The sequence below is a fragment of the Antechinus flavipes genome, chromosome 2, assembly GCF_016432865.1.
Source record: "Antechinus flavipes isolate AdamAnt ecotype Samford, QLD, Australia chromosome 2, AdamAnt_v2, whole genome shotgun sequence".
NCBI classification, from domain to species: Eukaryota; Metazoa; Chordata; class Mammalia; order Dasyuromorphia; family Dasyuridae; genus Antechinus; species Antechinus flavipes.
The window spans coordinates 489651586-489677294 of record NC_067399.1 but is presented as its reverse complement, the minus strand read 5'-3'; the positions used below and the strand labels follow the sequence as shown (position 1 = coordinate 489677294).

At 36.8% G+C, this 25709-nt stretch overlaps 1 protein-coding gene across 5 annotated transcripts; it reads left to right on the top strand.

The window, feature by feature from the left end:
* The first annotated feature begins 11733 nt into the window (after positions 1 to 11733).
* AKTIP (AKT interacting protein) lies at positions 11734 to 25663 on the top strand. Of its 5 annotated transcripts, none has more exons than XM_051979849.1 (10): positions 11783 to 11982; positions 15736 to 15822; positions 17797 to 17910; positions 19188 to 19393; positions 21614 to 21678; positions 21763 to 21863; positions 22739 to 23004; positions 23091 to 23198; positions 24441 to 24501; positions 24729 to 25663. In XM_051979849.1, the coding sequence occupies exons 3-10, from the start codon at positions 17869 to 17871 to the stop codon at positions 24837 to 24839; spliced, it is 960 nt and encodes a 319-aa protein (XP_051835809.1). In that variant the 5' UTR covers positions 11783 to 11982; positions 15736 to 15822; positions 17797 to 17868; the 3' UTR covers positions 24840 to 25663. The 5 variants fall into 5 exon arrangements, with proteins under 5 accessions (XP_051835810.1, XP_051835809.1, XP_051835808.1 ...); XM_051979853.1 differs by lacking the exon at positions 15736 to 15822 and having other exon boundaries at positions 11797 to 11982; positions 22739 to 22827; positions 22906 to 23004; positions 24732 to 25663; XM_051979852.1 differs by lacking the exon at positions 15736 to 15822 and having other exon boundaries at positions 11798 to 11982; positions 22739 to 22827; positions 22906 to 23004.
* The last annotated feature ends 46 nt before the right edge of the window (positions 25664 to 25709 follow it).

Below are 25709 nucleotides of genomic sequence, written 5' to 3'. Positions count from 1 at the left end.
CTTTTATACAAGAGATTACATCACAAGCAAGAGAGCACTGAGAAGGGGAGAGAGAGGCATCTAATTGGTTGTTGGTATTTGGAGAGATTGGAATGGAAGGTTTCTGTTTCCCCGAATTCTCCTGATTTCTAGGAAACAGAAAATCAGGCCTTCAGGCTTAATCAAGCAGATAGTGTCCAGCTAATAGACTAAATATCGATAAATGTCAAATACTGATAAATGTCATCAGCTCAGGTTAAATAAATGTTTATAGCTGGCCAAGGCTCAAGTAAATATGAGCCTGCACTATTATACAGGTCATAGTGGAAACACAGAAATAATGAAAATAAAATACAGAAAAAGAATTCATACATTGCTGTAAGTTTTTCACCTTATCTCTCTCTCTCTCTTCCATACAGTCCTTTGTGCCAGACACTAGTCTAAGTGCTAGGGATTCAAAGAAATGAAAAAACATAGTTCCTGCCTTCAAGATGCTCTTGTACTAATGGGGAAAACAATGAATAAATACATAGAAAATAGATACAAAATAAATAGAAACAGAGAGAACAGATACATAATAGAAGAATAAAAGGAAGTTAACTTTAGATGAGAAGGTCTAGCTGTACCTGATCTAAAATTATATTATAAAGCAGCAGTCACCAAAACCATTTGGTATTGGCTTAGAAATAGATTAGTTGATCAGTGGAAAAGGTTAGGTTCACAAGACAGAATAGTCAACTATAGCAATCTAGTGTTTGACAAACCCAAAGATTCTAAATTTTGGGATAAGATTTCATTATTTGATAAAAACTGCTGGGATAACTGGAAATTAGTATGGCAGAAATTAGGCAAGGACCCACACTTAACACCACATACCAAGATAAGATCAAAATGGGTCCATGACCTAGGCATAAAGAACGAGATTATAAATAAATTAGAGGAACATAGGATAGTTTATCTCTCAGACTTGTGGAGGAGAAAGAAATTTGTGACCAAAGATGAACTAGAGACCATTACCGATCACATAATAGAAAATTTTGATTATATCAAATTAAAAAGCCTTTGTACAAACAGAACGAATGCAAACAAGATTAGTAGGGAAGCAACAAACTGGGAAAACATCTTTACAATTAAAGGTTCTGATAAAGGCCTCATTTCCAAAATATATAGAGAACTGACTCAAATTTATAAAAAATCAAGCCATTCTCCAATTGATAAATGGTCAAAGGATATGAACAGACAATTTTCAGATGAAGAAATTGAAACTATTACCACTCACATGAAAGAGTGTTCCAAATCACTATTGATCAGAGAAATGCAAATTAAGACAACTCTGAGATATCACTACACACCTGTCAGATTGGCTAAGATGACAGGAAAAAATAATGATGAATGTTGAAGGGGATGCGGGAAAACGGGGACACTGATGCATTGTTGGTGGAGTTGTGAACGAATCCAGCCATTCTGGAGAGCAATCTGGAATTATGCCCAAAAAGTTATCAAACTGTGCATACCCTTTGATCCAGCAGTGTTTCTATTGGGCTTATACCCCAAAGAGATACTAAAAAAGGGAAAGGGACCTGTATGTGCCAAAATGTTTGTAGCAGCCCTGTTTGTAGTGGCTAGAAACTGGAAAATGAATGGATGCCCAACAATTGGAGAATGGCTGGGTAAATTGTGGTATATGAATGTTATGGAATATTATTGCTCTGTAAGGAATGACCAGCAGGATGAATACAGAGAGGCTTGGAGAGACCTACATGGACTGATGCTAAGTGAGATGAGCAGAACCAGGAGATCATTATACACTTCGACAACGATATTGTATGAGGATGTATTCTGATGGAAGTGGATTTCTCTGACAAAGAGACTTAACTGAGTTTCATTGGATAAATGATGGACAGAAACAGCTACACCCAAAGAAGGAATACTGGGAAATGAATGTGAACTATTTGATTTTTGATTTTCTTCCCGAGTTATTTTTACCTTCTGAATCCAATTCTCCCTGTGCAGCGGGAGAACTGTTCGGTTCTGCAAATATGTATTGTATCTAGGATATACTGCAACATATTTAACATATATAGGACTGCTTGCCATCTTGGGGGGGGGAAGGGAGGAGAAAAAACGAAACATAAGTGATTTCAAGGGATAATGTTGTGTAAAAATTATCCTGGCATGGATTCTGTCAATACAAAGTTATTATTAAATAAAATAAAATTAAAAAAAAAACTTTAGATGAGAAGGCTCAAATGATTGGCAGAGGGAGAAGGTACACAGAAGATTGAATTTGAATTTTAAAAAGTCAAGAATGTCAAGAAGTAGAAATTAAGACCATCTGGGCATAAGGAGTCTGGTAAAGTACAAGGTTCTGGGAGAGCAGTTTGGAATGTGAAAAAATTTTTAAAAAGGTATCATAATCACAAAATGCCCTTTATTATCCTGAAAATTTAAGAGCATAGGCTAATCAAAATGATTAAGCAGCCAGCTTAATGAAAAAGGCCATTTAAAGGACATAGGTGAAGAGTAAGGGCAGGATGTAGAGTAGGGGTCCTCAAACTACGGCCTGCAGGCCAGATGCAGCAGCTGAGGACGATTATCCCCCTCACTCAGTGCTATGAAGTTTCTTTATTTAAAGGCCCACAAAACTTTTTTTTTTTTTTTTTAACTATAGTCCGGCCCTCCAACAGTCTGAAGGACAGTGAACTGGCCCCCTGTTTAAAAAGTTTGAGGACCCTGGCAGAGAGTTAAGGAGAAGTTAGGAAAGGTCCTAGCTGACAACAAACCCTTATGCACATTATGTCTACATCAGCAGCTACATGATGGAATGCCCAGAAGTGGGATATGGTCATATATGACTATGAAGGTGCTTTGATCATAATTTGTAGAGAGAGTTCTAGTGCACTTATGTAAGGGAAGGAAGGGTCCCTTTTCTGATTTGATGATCTGAGCCATGCTGACAAGATAGAAAACAGTACCAGGAATGTGTGTGTGTGTGTGTGTGTGTGTGTGTGTGTGTGTGAGATATTGTTGTCAATGGGAACAGGATGGATTTGGAGTTTCTGACAATGGCTGCACCATCTCAAGACTACCAGTATAAAGACATGGAGACTGGAGATGAAGTATTGTGTTTGAGGAACAGCAAGTAGGCAGATGTCACTGGACCACAGAGCTCAGGGATATAAGTAAAATGTGAGAAACCTAAAATGGTAGTAAGGAGTCAGGTTGTGAAGAGCTTTAAATGAGAGCAGTGTTTATATGTGATGCTGGAGGAAATAGGAAATCACTAGTTTTTTGTTTGTTTTTCCTTTTTGAGCAGGGGATGATATTGTCAGACCTGTTCTTCAAAAAAATCTCCTTGGAAGCTGAAGTATTGATTGAAGCGGGAAGAGATTTGAGGCAAGGAGAACAATTAGAATCTGATTGCAATAGTCCAGGTGAGAAATCATAAGAGCTTGAATTATGGGAGTGACTGTGAGTTGAACTGAAGTGAAGATTGGTGAAGATTTGGCAATTAACTGGATATGAGAGTGAGAAGTGAAGGACTGTGAAGTGGCAAACTTGGGAAACTAGAGGTTGGTAATGTCTTCAACAGTAATAAAGAAATTTGGAAGAGGAAAGGATAGACGTGACAGAAAGAGAATGAGTTTTGCTTTGATTATGTTGAGTTTGAAGATGCCTACAAGTCACTGAATTTGAAATGATGCACTAGAGACATAAGATTATATCTCAGAAGAGGGCCTAGGGCTGAATATCTGAGAATCATATGCATGGCGATAACTGAACCCATAGGAGCTAAAGAGAAAAGAGCCCAGGGCAGAAATTTTAGAATAGGGGGTAGAAGAGGACTGTAGCCATTGCTAACTGGTTTGTGAGAAATTGTTAAATTTTCATCATTAGTACTGTGGATTGTCTAGACTTTTAATAAAGTGTTAATAATGAAGATTAGACTTAAAAGTGTATATGAATACATCCCACGCACCTCCATTCCAACTGTTAATCATATTTATCAACAAACCCCAAACATTTAGATCCTTATCTCATTTGAGCTTCACAACAAACCTGGGGGCATCCACAGTAAGAAAACATTACATGGATGAAGATCTAACCAAGAGAGAGCCAGGCAGGTTGCTGTTTGTCCTTCATTCTTGAAGAAGACTATGACAGTAGGGAGGTGATGCCATGACATGCAAGTCTATTGGATTTAAGTGAGATAGTCATCTGGGTCCAGTGGCAAGATATAGATCAGGATGACTGAAAGGTGGCCCTGAATGCAATGAACCAGACTTGTAGGAAGAGAAGCAAGGGACATGTGAGTAATGAAAGCTCAGGGAGGAGAGGGGATCTAGTAAAATGTGATCAAGAATGTTAAATGCTGCAAAGAAGTCAAAATAAGAATTGAGAAAAGGCCACGAGATTTAGTCATAAAGAGTTAGTCAGTGTGATGGAAAGCCATCTGTATCCAGAAAGAGAACTATGGTGACTGAATGTGGATCACAACAAAGTGTTTTCACCTTTTTTTGTTGTTTGCTTGCTTTAGTTTTTTTCTTTCTCAATTGATTTTCCTTTTTGATCTGATTTTTTCTTGTGAAGCATGATAAATGTGGAAATATGTTTAGAAGAATTGTACATATTTAACTTGTATTGAATTACTTGCTGTCTAGGGGAAGAGGGTGGAAGAAGATGGAGGAAGAAAAACTTGGAACACAAGATTTTGTAAGGGTGAGTGTTGAAAACACTGTGTGGGACAGGATGCTAGACCCTCTTACTCAAATTGACTATTCAAAGGCATCTTCAGATACAAACAGGAAGTATTTATTTGATCCTTGAAAGGATAGGCCTAAGCACATCTGAATAGACCCAGAGCCTCTCAGCTCCCATCTCCCAGTTTAGTACTAAGCATGGCAGCGAGCTGGAAATGGTAAATCGATTAAATAGCAAGTCTTAGGTTCAGTAGATGGACTATCTAATTCCTATGTGTCATGTAACTTCCTGAACCTTAGAACTAGAGTCTGACCTTTTCTGCCCTATAGATCCCTGAGAATAGGAATCACGTGACTTCCTGAAACTTAGGTTTAGAGTCTGACCCACTCCATCTCTTAAGATTTTTTGAGAAATCTTCACATGTTCCATTCAGTGCCTCTTTATTTCGTAGTTTTGAAAATTTCTCACACCAATCCTGATACATTTCTTCCACTAGGACATCTTTGTTATCTAGATCTTCAGGCTCATCCCTCTCTTTAGTATCAACTGTAACTCTTCCTCTACTATTTAGAACCAACACCTATACATCAGTGGAAGCTTTCAAGAACTGTTTTAGCTAAGAAATCTTGAACTATTCTAGTGATTAAGTGCATAAGCAAGCAGGTGATAGGATAATGATGTTTAAAGCAATGAGCAGAAATCAAAGATCTTGCTTCCACCAACTCCCACCATTTGTCTTGGAAACCCTGTCATCACAGACCAACAGATTGGTCTCTAGCAGCCAGTGTTATCTGTGGAACCACAGAACTATCAAGGCTCAGGGCCATTATCCCATAATTCCTATAGCAATCAGTTCAGACCCAAATTCATTTGGGACAAAGGATCAAAGGTCTCATCTTCTGGAGCTGCTATAAGGGGTGTAGAACCGTCCCTGCCCAGTGGAGTCCAGACTAAGGAGGGGAGACAAGTGGTGTCAGGAGCATTTGGTGCTAAATGTTAGAATCAGGTATCAGGTGATTTCAGGTTGACCAAGTTGCTGGAATTTCATTACTTGGGATCTGGAAGAAACAGCTCTCACAAGTAGAATAAAAATGAAAAAGCTAAATATGAGCAAAAGGAAAAAAAATAAACAAAAGTGGAGGTAATATGAGGGTTACTGAGGACAGTAACCAGAGGAAAGTAGGGAAAAGATGAAGCTATCCTGAATCTTTTATCCAGACAATTTTTCCTAGAATAAATACCAAAGAACATTTTCCCCAAGTTCCTGCTTTTGTTTCCTCAAAGGAAATGGGGAAATGGATAAAAAAAAAAAAAAAATGTGGCCTTAAGTGAGTATGATCTCCTTTAGTAAGAACTCTACCTTTTCTTCTTCTTTTTTTTTTTTCTTTTTTTCTTTTTTATTATATAGCTTTTAATTTACAAGATATATGCATGGGTAATTTTTCAGCATTGACAGTTGCAAAACCTTTTTCCAACTTTTCCCCCTCCTCCCTACCCTCTCCCCCAGATGGCAGGTTGACCAATACATGTTAAATATGTTAAAGTATAAGTCAAATACAATATATGTATACATGTCCATACCATTATTTTGCTCTACAGCCTCTTCAATCTTACAAGAGAAGGCTTTTACCCAATTAGTACAAGTGTTAACAAAAATCAATAGCAGTTCCAAGCCCCTGCCAGGGGGCATATGTGCAAAATCCATCTGCCAATCCTCCCCTAATGATGTAGCTTTCCTCCAGATAGGCCTTTTAAACAGTCCTTTAGAATTTACTTGCCTGGGAGCAATGAGAGAATGCAGGAGTCAGGAGTTGGGGAATTTTAGGTGCCATGGTCAAGGGCAAACAGGCTTCAGTACAGACAGCTGAATCTGTAAGTCTGTTTCCCTTGGCCTGAAGTGAATCCCCCTCTAGATCTATGGACAGCTTGCAGTAATTGTTCTCCTGTCTATTTAATGGGGAATGTTTGGTTGTCAAAAATTCCCTTTCTTTCCATATAACCCCATGAACATGCAAAATATGAAAAGCATATTTGGAGTCAGTATAGATATTTGCTCTCATTTCTTTTTCCAATTCCAAAGCTCTGATATAGGCAAAAATTCTCCAGACCTGATGGGGAGCCAGAATCTTCAATGATTGGCTCAGGATGAGCTTAGGGACCTCTTCAATTAGAAGACTGTGGAAGCCATTGCTTGAAGGCCTCTTCAGGGTCACCCCAAAGACACCAAATTTCTTTGGGAAGCAAGGAGTCTGGGATCAAGGATCTGACCCCACTTTTCATCAACATACAGAGAACAAGGCTTTAGGTAGGGCTAAGGTGGGGGAGAGGTAAGTTTAGCTTTCAAGGTTTTAAAGCCTTGGCCTGATCAAGGAACTGGTAAGATTGCTGCTTCCACTCAGCAGTGAGCAAAAGGGAGGTGGGAAGCAACCCAAATAGTTAACAGACTGATAGGCAAAGTAGACCTTCAGACAAAGAAACTTTTGCCCCAGGAAGCAAGAAAGTAGCCTTCAGGCTGGGCTGGAGATCAAGATATCATCTACATATTTGTATTGTGCCTCATGTCTTTTACTGACCACTTGCTCTGATTACAGAAATTTCCTGTAAGAGGAAAAAACAGCGACATGATTATAATATAATATAATTAGTCAAAACTGATTCTTCAGAACCTTAGCCTGAGAGCTGACATGACAGGGTAAAGCAGCCTTAGCTCTGTTTGATAAGTAATCATACAGTAATAATTCAACCTCATAACCAAACTCTGGAATAATCATGTAAGAAATAAAGAAACAGAACTGAGAAATTGAATCAGAAGGATCTTACTTTAAACAGAGGCTAAGGTTGTCCCCCCAGCTCTTGCCCAGATAAGACATCCACCTGTAATAGTTCAGGATGGCATTCCCCCTCTCCTCCTTTCCCTAATAACTTACTGCTTTTTCCTCAAGTGGTGGGTTACTGACTTAATGATCATCAAGCAATCATATCCAAATTCAAAAATCAAAAAAAAAATTAGTTTTAGTCCTGAGAGATTTCATCTGAATAGAAACTTTCACCAATCAGAAGCTTCAGGTCTATATAAAAACAAACAAAAAATCTTACAAATCATTATATGTAAACTATCATATGTGCCTGCTAGACACAGTCAAAAGTAGTGCAGGGATAACAGGTTAAAATTCTGCTCTGGGTACTTCAAGAAAGATACAGATCATATTTGTTACAATATTCATTAAACAGAAAGACCATTATGCATTTAAATAAATATTATATAATTTGCTGAAGACAGATGGAGACCATGGTAGGAATAAATATTTTCAGAGAACTTGCAATTCTAACAAACCTCTTTAAAAGTTTCTTGCATTGCTAAGCAGTGGAATCTTTCATATAGCATGAAAAATGACCTTGCCTTAAAGCAGCCATAAATTTGAAAAATAAAGATTCAGTTAGTAATAATAGAAGCAATTAATTGGGGGGTGTGAGGGGGGATGGTGAGCTTCATTGAGTGTGTTTTTCTCACTCCTAAAGAGCAGCCATACTCAGTGAGGAAAAAAGTAGATAAAGCTTTCACCTTTCCTTTTCCCTTCTCCCATGCCTTGTGGTATCTCTCCTAACTCCATTATGTTTCTCAATCCCACGTTTGTTCCTTTGAGCTAACTCTTTTAAGTCCCTTTCAGGATCTAGCTTGCCAGCTAAGGATATGCCCCAACCTCATGGGGTGTTCCCTTTCTCCTGGCAAATGGCAAGTTCTACTAGGAGCTTGCCCTTTCCGTAATCTACCTTTTATCAAAAATAATGGCCAATGTGAATTTTTCACATGACCAAACCCCAACTGTGGTGCCTATCATCATCTGGTGTCTACACAACCCACATAATACCTAACAATTTTAGGTTTCAAGATTACAATAACATTTAATTAGCAATTTCACAATTTTCATAAGTGATAGCCAAATAAGTATAACATAGCCTATTACAAAAATGGATAGGAATCTCATATAATTTTATCTCAAGTAACTAATAAGTTATTTTAAAAAATCAATACTTTGACTTGTGATATTATAACTAGATCTTCCATTCAAACTATTAAGTGCTTTTGCAAATCAATCTTCCTTGTCCCTTTTTTTTTTTTTTTTTTTTTTTTTGGAATCGCCTTTTTTTTTTTTTTTTTTACTTTAAGATTCAATTTTGGACCAAATTTCACAAAGCCTATACATATGTCCAGCAGAACTGACAAAATTTTAAAGCACAGCTCATAATTTTTACAAATTATTCAATATACATTTAAGAAATCAGTATATTTCATCTAATTAGGTTATATAAACATAATCTTACCTTATCTCTTCAGGTAAGCTACCAGAATTTTGTTTTAATAACCTATTTTTTAAAAATTTAAAATCAAATCAAATACAGATTTAAATTTCCAGTAGTAATGTTTCAATATTTGCATATAAATTTCTAAAATCTTGTGGTTAAAGTAAACAAATTCAGAATTCTAGCACATACCATTTAATAGTAATATAAAACTTACAATTCATCTTGATAACTAAGGAGGTGGCCTTAAGTTCAACGTTAAATTGATTAAATGGCAAAAGTCTTGGGTTCATTGATGGACTGAAAAGGAAGTAACTATTGACCTATGATCAAAAATGCTGTCTACTTCCCTTGGGATGGGTAACTTCCTGAAGATCTAGGGTCTGACTTTTTCTGCCCTACAACCCTCTGAGAATAGGGATCACGTGACTTCCTGAAACTTAGGCCTAGGATCTGACCCACTCCATCTCTTAGACTTTTTTTGAAATCTTTACCTGGTTCCATTTATTTGATTGTGTATTTTGAAAATAAAAAGCTATTAAAATTTTTAAGAAAAATTTTAAGAGTTAAACCCTCATTAAGCACTAATTATGTTCTAGGCATTGTGCTAAGGCTTTACAAAATTATTTCATTTGATTTTCTTGTTTAATGAAGAAGACAACTTGTACTAACTATGGACAAACAAGCTATATAAAGGATAAACTGGAGATAATCAACACAAGGAAACCATTAAAATTAAAGGGATTGAAAAAGGCTTCCTGGAAGTAGGATTTAAATTGGGACTTGAAGAAAGTCAGAAAAAACAAGAAAGTGAAGATAAGGAGGGAGAATATTCCAGGCCTGGGGAATTGCCAGGGAAATGCTTAAACACATGGAGATAAGATTGACTTGCTCAAAGAATAACAAGGAAGCCAGAGCCCTGGAGTAGAAGATGACATAAGAAATTGGAAAGAAAAGGAAACATATTACTAAGGGTTTTGAATGCTAAAAAGAGGATTTCGTGTTTGAGCCTGGAAGTTTTCTGAAGATGTGGTAAGGGCAGTATTGATAACTTTGGGGAGAGCAGTTTCAGTTGAATGATGAAGCTGGAAAGTCTTTGTGCTGTGATTTTAAAAGAGAATACATGTAAATTTTAAATGTTTTAAATTTTTTTGCTGAGGCATTTGGGGTTAAGTGACTTGCCCAGGGTCACACAAATAGCAAGTGTTAAGTATCTGAGGCCAAATTTGAAGTCGGGTCCTCCTGACTTCAGGACTAGGTGCCACCTAGCTGCCCTCAGTAAATTTAATGAAAAATATTCATAACTAAAGTTCAGGATCAATTGTGTGATTTCCTCTGTCCCATACCAACAACTGATGGGAGTAGAGGGAAAAGTGTAAAATTGAGTTCCAGTTCTGCCACTAACTAGCTGTGTCATCTTGGGCAATTTCCTTCCTGGCTATGGGCTTGAGTTTTCTGTAAAACAAAGGAGTTACTAGATGATTACATTAATGTCTCTTTTAGCCTTGAAATTCTTATTTCCTTAGCATTATTTTCTTGTCAGAGGCTTGGGCAGCTAAGTATTCAAATGTTAATTCCCCCATTTTCAAGAATTTCTGAAATAATATAGTAGAAAAAAAAATTTAAGACGGGGACTACAAAATCCTGGGTTCCAGAATTAGCTCTGTTACTAATTCTAATGTGTCACTACTAAGTTATGCTCTTGGGCAAATCATTTCGTTTCAGATGTGCATCTACCCATAAAATGAACATAAGCATTTGGAATTGGAAGCAACTATGGAAATCATCTAATGCAACATTTTGTAGATGAGGAGACCTATAGTCACGGAAGTAATAAGTCCTGTGTTCTTTCTACCTCACCATATTCTACAAAATACAGGCTTTTGGGGAAGAAAGGGGAAAACAAAACCAGTCCAAAATAGTTATAAAACACAGAAAGCCAATTTCCTTCTTTTATAGATGTGGAAACTGAGGACTAGAAAGGTTACCTCACTTTGCCCAAATATAGGCAATAACTGGCATTGAAAGGATTGTAACCCTTTCCTCCTGTGATCTCTCAAAAAAGAAATAAAAATCCAGGCACTCAGGATAAAAGCAATTTACGGAGAACGAGCTTTGCAATACTTAAAAGCACTCTGCAAACACAGCGTCGCAGGCTAAAAAAAAACATAGCTAACCATGCAGCATATCACCATCGCACGGTAAAATGTTGCAGAGATGCAGGTCCAATTCCTCGGTAAATATAAATGAATTTTTACTTTATTGCAGTAGGTCAGAGGGTCGTCAGTGACTTGTTTACTTCATCAACATCAGGCGGCAGGTGTAGGAAATAGAAGCTGGAACACCAAACCATCCACAGGCTCCAGCTTTTGCCTAGGCCCACGCTGAGGACACGTGGACACGCCCATAGGCCACGCCCCCAGGCCCAGCCCAGCTCTGTGTGAGAAAATGGGAACTGACTTCCTGACTGGCCCGGACTTTGCACCGGCATAAACCTTCGGGCGTGGCTCCTCTCAGATTGACAGGATTATAGACCAATCACCCTTCACCAACCATTTTTTAACTTTTTTCTCCCTCCCACTTTCGCCTGTTGGGAGGGGCTTTTCCCCGCCCCGCCTCAGTGAGTGACAGTTCTCAGTCCCACCATCCTCCGACGCTGTTGCGTAATCCTGCATCCAGGTGCCGCCCTTGGGAAAGGGGGCGGGTTTGATTGGCAGGAGGGTGGGCTAGCCATCCCAATGCTCCCGGAAGATCGATCTTGACGGGCAGGTGCGGGAACCACTTAAAAGTCAAAGTTTAGGCGGAAGTGTGTGCCTTTTTACAGAGTGGGGTGGAGTCAAATTCTGAGGGGGGGAGGGAAACAGGCGGTGCGGCCGGAGGGGGGTAGGCGGGCCGAGCGCTGCGGCCGGAGATGGTGTCGGGCAGCTGTGGCGCTCGGCGGCGGAGGACACGGCACTAAGACATTGGGGGCCAGGCTGCGGCTAGCCGCCGGGCCGTCCGGTAAGCCTAACTCCACTCGGAGTGGGAGCGATGACCGCTGAATCCCTCTTCTCCCGCCCCCTCCTTCGCCCGGTAACCGCTGCTCCCTTTACCCCGCTGTCCGTACCGGGCACTGCCTCCCTCCGTATGGACGGCGGCCGTGCAGGGACACGGGGGCGGGGCTGCCGCTGGGGTTGGGGGCACCTGTCGGCGCTTCCCTCCTTTTCTCTTGTCTTGTTCTGAGGCACCTGCTGTGGAGACCACGACTATCTCCTGCGCTGGGGTCCCAGGGCGCTAGGGCCCTGGGGAGGGTGCGGCGCTTGAGAGGCCCGGGTAGCCAATGACTGTGCGAGCCCGACGGGTTCCCGGGCCCAGGGAGCTCCTGGGACGGGGCAGCCCCGCGACCCTGGGTCCGCTGGGAGAGAGAAGCTTCCCCCGGGCCAGGGGGCAGCAGCTGGGTTGCTGCCTTAGGGACCGTGAAGGCCCCGCGGCTCCCTGTAGAGGAAGGCGGGCCTGAGTCAGGCTGGCATTGGATGGCTAGGCTGGAGGAAAGTCAGGTCCACGTTGGTCGGTGTGTGTCTCTGTGTCCCTCTTGCTACCTCCAGGAGATTTTTATTTCTTGGCTTTGTTATATCCTCCTCCCTTGGGTGTCTCTGCCTTTCTCCTTGGGGTTGAAATGCCTCTAGGGATGTTTTCCTAACAAGAGGTTTCTTTATGCTGTTTCATCGTCTCTGGGATTTGACGTAGTGTGAAGCCTTTGCCCTATCCCGAATCTGGCTAAATTTTTTTCGCCTGATTTCAGTGAATGAATTGTACTCTTCCTTTCCCATCCCCCTCAGACTACATGATTAAGGTAGTTTACAAAAGATACACAGTAATTTATGACGCCCTATTCACTAGCTCATACCATCTAGTTAAAAGTTGGAAGACAAGAATGCGTTCATTAGCTTGCAACACTTACTGGTTTAGCTAGATTCTTTGCAAACAGTTTCCACCCCATGCTGTTAATATCCTTTAGGGAAAATGCCAGAGGTTTGCTTTTGGACAAAAACTAGAGTGGCTGTAAACAACACTGTTTCTACCCATCGTGCTGAGTTTTTAGTTTTTGTTCTTAATTTCTTTTGAATCCAGCAAATGCTTGTTAAAACTGAGTGCCACGAAGATTTGTAAAATGACAGTCAATTTGAGTGCAAGGCACTCAAAGAGTTTACATTATACTGAAGAGAAGCAGTAGCCTAGTTTAGTAGTTAGAGAACTGGATTAGAGGTGTCCTGCATTTTACAGACTAATGTCACTTAACCTCTCGGTGTCCCCAAGCAGCTCTCTAAGCCTAGAATTGCCGGGGCAGGTGTTGATCTGCATGACGTCACAGGTCAGGTCCATTAAAAAAAAAAAGACAATGGATACCCTAGGTCTTTTAAGGAGGCAGAGAATAATTATTGAAAGCTTTATAGACCTGAGCTAAATCTTGATGGTAATGATTCTGCGTTCTGGATGAGGCAGTACAGTATATCCTAGATAAGGGAGAACAGTTAATGCACAAGGTTGGGAAATGACATATCAAGTGTAAGACATAACTAGTCCAGTTTAACTGGAATATGAAGAACATGGCCCCTTGCTATTTGAAACTTATTTTTAAAAAGTTACTTTGAGAAGTGTATCAAGTTCCAAGGAACTGGATATTTCTACAGGAGGTTACAATTTTGATTTTGCATAATTCAGGGTCATTACATACAGCTGGCCAAAATAGAAAGTCTTTCTCAGCCTTTTAATAAAGAGGAAGATTAGATTAATTTTCACGGCCTATTAAAGTGTTTCAAGCAAAAAAATACATTTTCTTGATCTTTTGAATTTAGTTAATCCTAAAAGCTCTCCTATCTTTTGTTACCATCCATTTGCAACTCTCATCAAAGGATGAAAACCATAAATTTTGGTTTATTTAGAGAATCCTAAAGAATCCACTAAAAAACTAATTGAAGCAACTCACATTTGTTTTGCTTTGGTTGATAAATTGCTGTTGGCCTTAGTTGGTGTAATGAATGGACAGAGTGCTAGACTTGGAGTTTTAATCCTGCCTCAGACAATAATTATGTGACTTCCAGTGAGTCACCTAATGTTTTTTTCTCAGGCTTCGTTTTCTTACCTGTAAAATGAGAGTAATTGTGCCTACCTCATAGGGTTGTTGTGAAGATCAAATGAGATGCCATGTAAACTGTTTTTATTATTATACTTTTTGTTATTCTTGAAAAAAGATGAAAAGTTGTCTTCTATGCTTTGTAACATATATAGAAGGATATATAATATGTATAGAAGGATCACTGGACTAGATCTGGGTTCTGGTCTCAATGCTGCTCAATGTTCCTGACTAGCTTTAGGACCTCAAAGCAATTTAATTCAAATTCGGCAAACCTTTTTTAATTATCATAGCTTTTTATTGACAGAACATATGCATTGGGTATTTTTCAACATTGACCCTTGCAAACACTTCTGTTCCACTTTTATCTTCCTTCCCTCCACCCCCTCCCCTCGATGGCAGGCAGTCTCATACATGTTAAACATGTTAAAGTATATCTTTAGTACAATATATGTGTATATATTTATACAGTTCTCTTGTTGCACAAGAAAAACTGAATTTAGAAAGATAAAAATAACCTGGGGAAAAAAACAAAAATGCAAGCAAACAACAACAGAAAGAGTGTAAGTGCTATGTTGTGGTCCACACTCATTTCCCAGTGTTCTTTTGCTGAGTGTAGCTGGTTCTGTTCATCACTGATCAGTTGGACCTGAATTGGAAACTCTCATTGCTGAAAATAGCCACTTCCATCAGTATTGTTGTGTATAACGGTCTCCTGGTTCTCATTTCACTCAGCATCAGTTCATGTAAGTCTCCAAACCTCTCTGTATTCATCCTGCTGGTCATTTCTTACAAAATAATAATATTCCATGACATTCATATACCACGATTTCCTCAGTCATTCTCCAGTTGATGTGCATCCATTCAATTTCCAGTTTCTAGCTACTATGAAAAGGGCTGCCACCAACATTTTTGCACATACAAATCCCTTTCTCTTCTTTAATATCTCTTTGGGATATGGGCCCAGTAGTAACAGTGCTGGATCAAAGGATATGCACAATTTTATAACTTTTTGAGTATAGTTCCAAATTGCTCTCCAGAATGGTTGAATTCGTTCACAACTCCACCAACAATGCCTCAGTGTCCCAGTTTTCCCACATCCCTTCCAACATTCGTCATTATCTTTTCCTGTCATCTTAGCCAATCTGACAGGTGTGTAATGGTATCTCAGAGTTGTCTTAATTTGCATTTCTCTGCTCAATAATAATTGGAACACCTTTTCATAAGAATAGAAATAGTTTCAATTTCATCATCTGAAAATTGTCTGTTCATATCCTTTGACCATTTATCAATTGGAGAATGGCTTGATTTCTTATAAATTAGAATCAATTCTCTATATATTTTGGAAATGAGGCCTTTATCAGAACCTTTAATTGTAAAAATGTTTTCCCAGTTTATTTCAGCAAACATTTTTTAAGTACCCACTGTATGCTAGATACTCTGCTAGGAAATGAGGCTACAAAGATAGAAGTCATCCAGATTTCCAGACTTCTCAAGGGAAAAAAGGAGTAAAGAAAAGTCACTTCTTTTCTCAGAGCTCTGTTTCTTCCTCTATAAGATGAGGGGATAACTACTGATGGTTTCTAAATTACTTTCCATTTTGTATGATTCTGGAATCACCAAATGCTTTATTTTTCAAGGGCATACTGAAAACACAGTTTTGAAAAGGATTATCACATGTGAGTGACTGGGAAGCAGATGACAGCAGACATAGGAAGATCTGTTTGGTAAATGTCTTTGGGTCACAGTTATTCTTAACTGCAATCTAAGGAAAGCAGGTGTTAAGTACAGCTTATTTCACAGAATCTTAAAAGATTTGGTTTTTCCATTTCCACCTATGCTTGGACAGGAATCTAATCCTTCATCAAAGATCTCTAACAAGCGATCATTCATCCTCGGCCTGAAAATTTCAGAGACAAAAAAATCAAAAATGAAGCAGGAATGTCCATCATGCTTGCTATAAGAATAGAAAAAGAAATAGAAGGAATAAGTATAGACAAAAACAGAAAGGAAAAACTATCATTTTCTGCAGATGATATGATGGTTTAAGTAGACATCCTAAAGAGTCAACCAAAAAACTAATTGAAGCAATTCAAATCATCAACAAAGTTGGAGGATATAAAATAAAACCACGCATATCATCTGCATTTCTGTATATGAAGAAAATATAATATATTTTAAATATAACACTTCTGAAGCACTTTCTTCCAGCACTGGACAACAAATGTTCGGAAGTTTTTCCTTACATTAATTTTTCATTAATCTTTCTCTCTGGAACTTTACCCATTGCTTCCAGTTTTTTTTTTTTTTTTTCCAGGATAAACATCTCTAGTTCAATATGGAATAATTTATAATACCCCTATCATCCTGGCTACCTTACAGTACCTGCTGTCTTTTGTGTATAATTTGGAAAACTCTCTCATTATAAGCTCCTGGAAGGCAGGGACTGCCTTTTCCCTTTCTTTTTACTCACTGTGCTTATCACAGTATGTGATATATAGGTGATTAGTAAATGTTTATTGACCAACCATCACATCAATCTTTTTGGCCACATCTATATTTTTGTGTGTGTGTGTCCTATGTCTCCACTTTTAAAGAGTAAAAAGAGGTTATATTACTTTTTGGACATAACTCAATGTGTTAGGAGAACTGAGACTTAGTTACCAGGATTTTACACTTCTGTGATTTGATTATTGGATATAATTACTTCTCAAAAAAAGCACTAAGAGTTATTTGATCTCTGTAGATGGGAATGACAGTAGTTTTTATGTGTGTGTGTGTGTGTGTATATATATGTGTGTGTGTGTGTGTGTGTGTGTGTGTGTGTGTGTATACATGTACACTGTTTAGTGACTAAACATAACTCTACTACTGGTGCCAAATTCTCATTTTATGCAATGTAAACTAAACAACACTCAGGTCCTTGTATGCTGCCAACAAATATTTGAATATTGGTTATATTTAAGGTGCTACAGAGAATACAGAAAGAGTATGATTTTTGCATTCAAAATTTTCTGGTGTAGGTAGGGAGATAACATTAATTATTACTCAGTGCACATATTGGCTGGCATAATTATTTACAAAGCCTGGATACTTAGTAAAACATTGTCCATATTTATTTGGATTTTGCAAACTTTTTATAGTAATTAGTGCGAGTGAATTCCTACCTAGATCTCACTAATCAGTATTGGAAAAAGTAACAAAGTGCACCAGAGTGAAGGAGTCTGTTCTAATTTTCAGCTTGGCTTCTCTTCACTCTCCTCTTCCTTTGTATTTTTAGTAAATGACCTGCTGACTTAATATCCCTTGAGACAGCATGTTGTTTTCCTATCTGCTACTTGGAACACTGGTTGGAAGAGAATAATATTTCTGCTGCTTTTGTTAGTAAAATCACATATTTGTATTGTTGCATTTCATTTATAACTAGTCTCATACCCAATATTCTTAATTAATTAATTAAACTTGTTTGAACAATCAATGAAAGAATAAATAGGATAGGCAGAGATTAGGGCCAGCAAGAGTGGGAATAGGATTTTAAACAGATTACAGATAAATGACAAAAGATCATGTTTTACAAACTGATTTTTGAATGGGGAAAAATCCTATTTTTCATTTGAATTGAATATTCATTTCTCAATTTCAAAGTTCTTGATTATTTCAGAAATCTATACTGATGTCTTTTTCCTTATCTTTTTTTCAAGGTGGAAAGAGAATCTTGAGGGCTTGACAGTTTGGTGACAGAGAATTTAATTTCTTTGCTTGGAATACACGTTATGAACCCTTTCTGGAGCATGTCTACAGGTTCTGCACGCAAGGTGAATGTACTAATTGACTATGAAACCTATTTATGTATCTGAGAATTGTACTAGAATCTAACATAAAAATGCAAAGCTCCTCTTTGAGTTATATGAAAAACTTGTATTGGAGAAATGTTAACATTAGAATCAGCATTTCAGAGTGGTGACTAAATATGATTATAAATGTATTTTATGGAGAAAAAATTGGTGTCACAATTTTAAGAATATTATCCAGCTCATATTTACTTCAAAAAAATGGATTTCATGCAACAAATTGGTAGCTACTTCATAACTAAATTGAAATCATTCATTGCACATATTTGAGCAGCAGTTGAGTGTGTGTGTGTGTGTGTGTGTGTGTGTGTGTGTGTATGTATGTGTAGGATTTCATTGGAAGATTTAGGGAATCCAAATCCAAGGAAAGACCATTCTGATAGATTCTATCATATTTGATTTAGAGTTGAAGGCTTTTATAAAATTTAAAGCCTCATTTATTCCCTTTGGTTCAGCTGAATGAACTTCAGTAGTACTGTTGAAGGAAGAGTTTAACTTTGTCTGGAGTGCAGTCTTTGGTGGTACCTAACCCAAGGAAGCTCTGGGCTGCATAGTTTAGTCATTATGATTCATTTAGGCCTTTGTCTTTGACTAAGGGTGACAGTTATCCTGATGGTACTCAAAATGTGGAAATCTATCCATTAGGAACAGGATCAAATTCAGATTCAGGCAAGTGAGAAATTAACTTCACTCTTTTTTCTCTAACATGAATGCCCAACATCATCAGGTGGTAACTAATTTCAATCATTCCCAAACTACTTACCCATTGTTAAGTTTATTTGCCTTTTAGTATCATCTAAGTACAGGAGCTGTCCTTTGTTATTTTGAATGGTCCTAGAATATGTTTAGTAATAGCTTGCATACATATTACAGCTATTAAAAAGTAAACTTAATGGGGAAACTATGATTAACTTATATATACTGAGGTCACTTGTGACTTTAAATCATCTTTTATCTTCATTTTTTGATAATCACTCATTGCAGTTATGGTCACTCTTGCAGGCATAGTGTTTTTTAAGGGATGGATGAAGGGAGGAAGAGGTGGGGAAAGATTTAAAAAAAATAATTTCAGATTGTTTCAACTTTGCATTTTTACTTTAAACAACTTGCTTGCACACAGATGTGTTAAATATTTTTGACTATTAAGGTTTGTGAAAGCCTGAATCCTAACTTTTAGATCATAAAAGATTTCATATCTGAGAAGTCATTCTACTAAATGTTCTCAAAATTATCTCTTACAGCGATCTGATGGTGACGAGAAGACAGTGACTGGGGACCTGAAAATTAGTCCGCCACGAACTGCTCCAAAGAAACAGCTGCCTTCTATTCCTAAAAATGCTCTGCCGATAACTAAGCCTACATCTCCTGCCCCTGCAGCACAGTCAACAAATGGCACACATGCCTCTTATGGACCATTCTACTTGGAATATTCCCTTCTTGCTGAATTGTATGTTCTTCACAAACTATTGGATTAAATTCTGAAGGGGTCCCAAAAGTAAATAATGAAGATTGTTTTGGGGAAATTTCTAAATGTAGTTCTCATAAGGACTTAAACATCTTTTCCAGATAAGTCTGAATGTATGCTTGAAACTATTAAATGTAATATTTCCTAACTGAGCTATGTAAGTGGAAAATAATTTAGAAGAAAAGTTGTTAAATTTCTAATTATGGCTAATAGGGCAGAAATTTTGCCTTTAGCATGCCATTGTATGTGTTGGGCTTTTAAGACAGAATTCAAGGAATTGTTTTTGCAGAAGAAATTTATGGGAAGGGCATAATAGCTTTCTTTCATTTTATAACCTAATGAAGCAGATTACTGTGGAAGAGAGGATCAGTAGAAAGTACATTGAACTTGAGTCACAAAACCTAAGTTTTTTCTTCTTAGTACTTGTATGACCATAGGCAAGTGACTTTTTCTGGGGTCTCAGTTTCTTTTTATTTTTTTTTGGTTTATCCATTTCTAAAGATGAGAACTAGATTACTTAAGTTCCCTTCCCTTCCAGCTCTAGATTTGCAATCCAAAGTGGACCATCAGAGTTCATTCATTTATATCCATCACTTTAAGATTCTTTTCCCAAAAGAATCACTAAAACAATTTATTGGTAATGTAATAGTTGGACTGAGCTTGAAATTCCAGTGTAATTGTGGTTGGGTGTGACTTAGTAATATTGGTCCATGTGGCTTAATCAGATTCTTCTTGAAAATAGGCAGTGAATTGAACAGGCATCTATTATGGTGATCACATCTATATTCTATGCTAGAATACAAGTAATCACTTGAGTGGAACTTATAAGTGCTCACTCTCCTGTTGATATATAGAAAATGAGTTATTTGATAAAATACTTTATTGAAAAATAGCCTTTTAAAAAAAATATAAGCAGGTTGGAATTGAGGGAGAAAAAAAAAAGTATATATGTAGTAGGTACAGTAAAATAGGGGAAACATCTTATATTCCATTGAAACCCAGGAATTTAGCTGCTTAATTTTTTAAGACACTAGATACTATTATTACCTTCTCAAGGTCGGTCATGTTCTGCATGTACACATTGCTTTAACTGAATTACCAGTAAGCATTTCTTAACCCCCCATTAAATGCTAAATATTGTGTTGAGTATAAAGTTAAAGAATACAAAGAATGAAACAAACTCGACTTTTAGTTGCAGAAAAAAATGGTCAGTAAATCATATCATGACTTTTCCTTAGATATGGATAGGCAGAGGTTTTTGAAAGCAAATGTCTTCCTTTTTTTAAAGACTAGTATTTTACATATTCATGCATGAGCTTTTGTGTTCATAGCAAGGCTCATAGATTTCAGTTGATGTGACTTGGCATCTATTTTGGGGAGCACTTTGCAACTTATCTCCTATGGCACATCTCATCAAGCACTTTGCAAATTTGAGTTCATTTTTATTTCAATGTTAGTCTCTTGCTCCTTACTAATTTTCAGAGCTGTGATAAGTTTTAAAATATGAGCTAAATAGAAGATACCAAAATATAATTCTTTACTTTTTAAAAATAAACTTTATTTGTTTGAGGATGTTTGTATGTGGATATATAGCCTTTTATATTGAAACAAAGTAAAAGTCACTTTAACGTAGTGTAATTATCACAAATTTAATTGGAATTAGTATGTCCAGAATTTATTTTTTAATTTGTTTTGAATTTATTAATTTCAACAGATGTCTATTCCATATCACTGTGCAAAGCACAGAATCCTAATTTAGAAGTTGTGTTGCTCGTGGTCCCTGAAAGATTAAATGTGTAGCATTTTGAAGAGAGGCAGTACCATTCATCATTTAAACTCATTCTTTGCATATTTCCATTCAGGAACTAATTTCTTAATCTAAAGTCATTTTCCAGCTCATGCTCCTTTTCATTTATTTTATTACATTCTCATTTAGGAAGTAGAACAGTTAGTTGAGTACTGAAATCACTATGTGTGTTCATCTAGTTATACAAGAGCAATGGACATCTTCACATAACTAACCTAGAAACTTGTTCCCCCGTCTTCTGTGTAGTTTGGCCTTAATTATATTGGCACTGGCTGCCTTATGTTGGTAATTATCTGGTGTGTTCCCCTACTTGATAAATGACTGTAAAGTTATCATTTGTCGCTGTAGTTTACATTCATATAAATTAACGTTTCCATCTAATGCTTCTACTCTAGCACCTTGGTTGTGAAGCAGAAGTTACCTGGTGTCTATGTGCAGCCATCTTACCGCTCTGCATTAAGTAAGATATGGATTCTTTCTTTCTCATTTTCCCTAGAGTTATTTTTTTTTAATACAAACTTAAGACATCTTTTTTCTTTGACAGTGTGGTTTGGAGTAATATTCATACGGCATGGACTTTATCAAGATGGAGTATTTAAGTTTACAGTTTATATCCCAGATAACTACCCAGATGGTGATTGTCCAGTAAGTAAGATGGTCCTTGTCTGTGTCAATCCATGTTGTTGCTTGGCTTATAGACTTACTGAGGGTTAATTATTCACTTTACAAGTTAGTATTTAAGGCTTCAGTTTTATAAAAAAACAAAACAAAAAAAAAAACCACAACAACTCAGCTTTATTCTAAAGTAGTGTTTGCTACTTTGTTACATCATGACTTCAAACTTTTGAAAAAGAATCAACTTACTCTGCTGATTTCAAGGGGCCACGGTAGAAGTAATAGGTAGTTGCAGAGATGTAGATTTAGACATGATGTAAGTGAAAATGACATTAAAATGAGATTTGTTCAAAAATAGTGAGAAACACTACCTTTTTCCTCCCTTGAAGCTTATTGTATATATCATAGAAAAGATTTTTGTTAAGACTAGATAGCCTTTGAAGTCATTTCTAGTTCTAGTTCTAGTCATTGAAGTTCTCTAAGCTTAGCCCATTGTATCCCTCTTGCTCTGAGATACTATAGTAAGATGCTCATGATATGATTGGAAAAATTATGTGCCACTACAATGGCTTTTCTTTTAGTCTTCCTTAAACTGCTCAACCTACAGCTCTTAAAAGGAAAACATTACAAGTAATAATAATAGTGTCCAATATTCATATGTTAAGTAGCTCTTCCTTTGAGGTTAACAATGTAATAATATTCTTGTTCTCATTTAGTCTTGTTTTTTATCTTCCTAGTCTGTTAGACATTAATGTTCTAATTTGTGCTAATTTATAATAATTTGTAACCACTAAACCCTCCTATCCCCCTCCCTGTACTAAATTTTATTGCTTCCATCAAATCTCCAAACCAGATAACAGGCTTTGGTATTTTCTCTAAAATGATTTTTTTTTCTTTAAATCTAGCGCTTAGTATTTGATATCCCCGTCTTCCACCCGCTAGTTGATCCTATCTCAGGTGAATTGGATGTGAAGAGAGCATTTGCAAAATGGAGGTTGGTATTTTCTTTCTTATTGATAGAATATTGCATGAAGGAGCCTTGGAGTCTTAAATCTTCCCATTTCTCTTTTAGGAGGAACCATAATCACATTTGGCAAGTACTGATGTATGCACGACGAATTTTCTACAAGATTGATACAACTACCCCTTTGAACCCTGAGGCTGCAGTATTGTATGTAATCTTTTCAATGTTATATATTGAATTTGAATTTTAAGCTATATTTACTGAGTTGCAAATAATTCTTTTTCTAAATGTAGGTATGAAAAGGATGTTCAGCTTTTTAAAAGTAAAGTGGTTGACAGTGTCCAACTATGCACTACTCATTTGTTCGATCAGCCTAAAATAGAAGATCCCTATGCAATTAGGTTAGTATATAATGCAGATAAACATTGTTTATTACTATATTGTCTGTCACAAACATTGTTTATTACTATATTGTCTGTCATTCTCATGTGATCGTAGAATAGTTATCTACTTTAGGTATTTAGACAGCATGTTAGATATGCTGAGTTAGGAAGGTCTGAGTTCAAATCCAGACACATACTAGCTGTATGACCTGGGCAAGACATTTAACCTTTGTTTGCTACAGATTCCTCACCTGTTTAAAAAAAGAGACTAAATATATCACCTGGTAGCTATAAATTTCTCCCTCTATGTGAAAAACCATATATTATCATGTAATTTGCAAAAACAAAACAAAACAAACAAAAAAGTCTTAAATCTGGTTTGGTTCTGTGAATTTGACAGTTTTACCATTCGTTTAGTAAATAACCAGTATAAAAATTACTTTCTGTGGTGCCTTGCACATTTATAGGGGTATTCAGTGATTGATCTTATTATGAAGTCAAGACATTTGGGATTATGTGAAGAGATAGATAATTCAATTCTTTGAAGATTTAGGTAGATCATTTCTTGTGTATTCTTGGATCTTTAAAATAAGAGACTTCTTCCATGTTTTTATTCTGTGACATAGTATTTTCATGAATTTTTTCTAGCCAAAAAATTCATTACCTAATGGCTAGGCCTTTTAAATTTCAGATAGCAGACCTATATTTTTAGCCTTTTCAGCTTGTTCAGATTTGCTGTTGGTATAGTTTTCTAGAATCCAGGATCAGCTTCATGTCAGTGCAGTAGTTCAGACATAATTTCAAAAATTACAAATGATACATTTGCAATACTAATTTTTCATTCATAAACATTTCATTTAAACAGTTGGATCATAATTGATCATTCGGTCCATCTCCTTTATTTTACAGATGGGCAAACAGATGTCTAAGGAAACTGACATTCCCCAGTTATGGTGCTAGTTAATGAGTTATTTTGGTATTCTGTTATGCTAAACAAATCATTACACATCTTTATGTTCCTTAGCAAGTAGCAACTTTAGATAGATATATATATAGAGGGCACCATAAATAAGTCCAACACTTTACAATTATTTTCTAGAAAACTACTGTCTCTGAGGGAAGGAAAAAAAGATGGGTTTCAGAATATCATTTCAGAATGAATGTTCTAGCAAATGAATAAATGACATATAAGAATTATCATGTTAAGGAAATCAGAAGCCATGCATGTTTTTAAAGTCTTGAATCTTTTTTCTCCCAAAGTTTTTCTCCATGGAATCCCTCTGTACATGATGATGCTAGAGAGAAGATGCTGACTCAGAAAGTAGGTAGAAGACTTAATTTCTAAAAATATTTTTTTCCCTAAGTTCTTTAAATCTTGAGCTGATATCAGGGTATAACTTTGCACTTTAAAAAAATTTTTTTGAATAACTTTTTTTTTTTTAAGAAAATGAAATTATACTACATATTTTGAAAAAAAATGAACTATAGGCTTCTGTTTCTGCCTGCCTGTTCTATAATTATTAATGCCTTATTTTTTATTATGCCTAGAAGAAGCCAGAAGAACAGCATAGTAAAAATCTCCATGTTGCTGGCCTGTCGTGGGTAAAGCCTGGCTCAGTGCAACCTTTCAGTAAAGAGGAGAAAACAGTAACAACTTAAATGAATTTCTGAACGTTGGTGCACTGAGCACTTTTCTGCTGGTGAAGGGAGAAGAGCAGGAAGACGTTTTTCTGCTGGACTCTGGACTAGTTAAGCTGACCAATGGCCGTGACTGTAAAGAGTAAAACTGCTCGAACAAAGACTGATTTTTGATGTTTTACATATACATCTTAGGTTCTAACAGAATTTTGGAAGACTTCTCTTTAAATAATGCAATACTTCTGTTAGAAGTTTCTTTAGGGTGGTTATCTAGTTTGAGTACTCCAGATTATTGGGGATTTTTGCAGGGGCTTTTAAACTTATTTTTCTTCCCAGAAATAGCCTTTTTTAAAATCTAATTGGCTGAAATATTAGGAAATCTGAAGCTGAAGGCAAGGTAAGCTACTACATTCATTTCAACTAATATAGCAGAGACAGAGTTTAACACTATTTAATGGTCTTGAAATCAATGGTTTCAATTGTAAATATGCTAGAATATGGAATTGTATATAGAGCTGGTTTAGTAACTCAGCACTTTTAAGTGAAAGATAAACTGAGACTGTTAGTCTTAGCCTACTGTTTTACTGATTAAATATAATATTGTCACCGAAGCACACATTAGTCTGATGAAAGGAGACCATAACACTATGGTTGATTTGTTTTTGGTGTGTTTTCCCCAAAGCAAACTACAGTTGTATTTTAAGGGTTATGTCTTTTGGGGACCTCTAAATAAAAAAGTTCCTGATAGGAGTCAAAGGTAAATATTTTAATGACACTGAGGTGCCTGCTCTGCTAAGTGTGACTAATGTGTGTTCAATAGTGACAAAATAAATTGGAAAAAACAACTTTTTTCTCTTGTCATTTGTTTCTATTATGTGGGATAAAAAATTA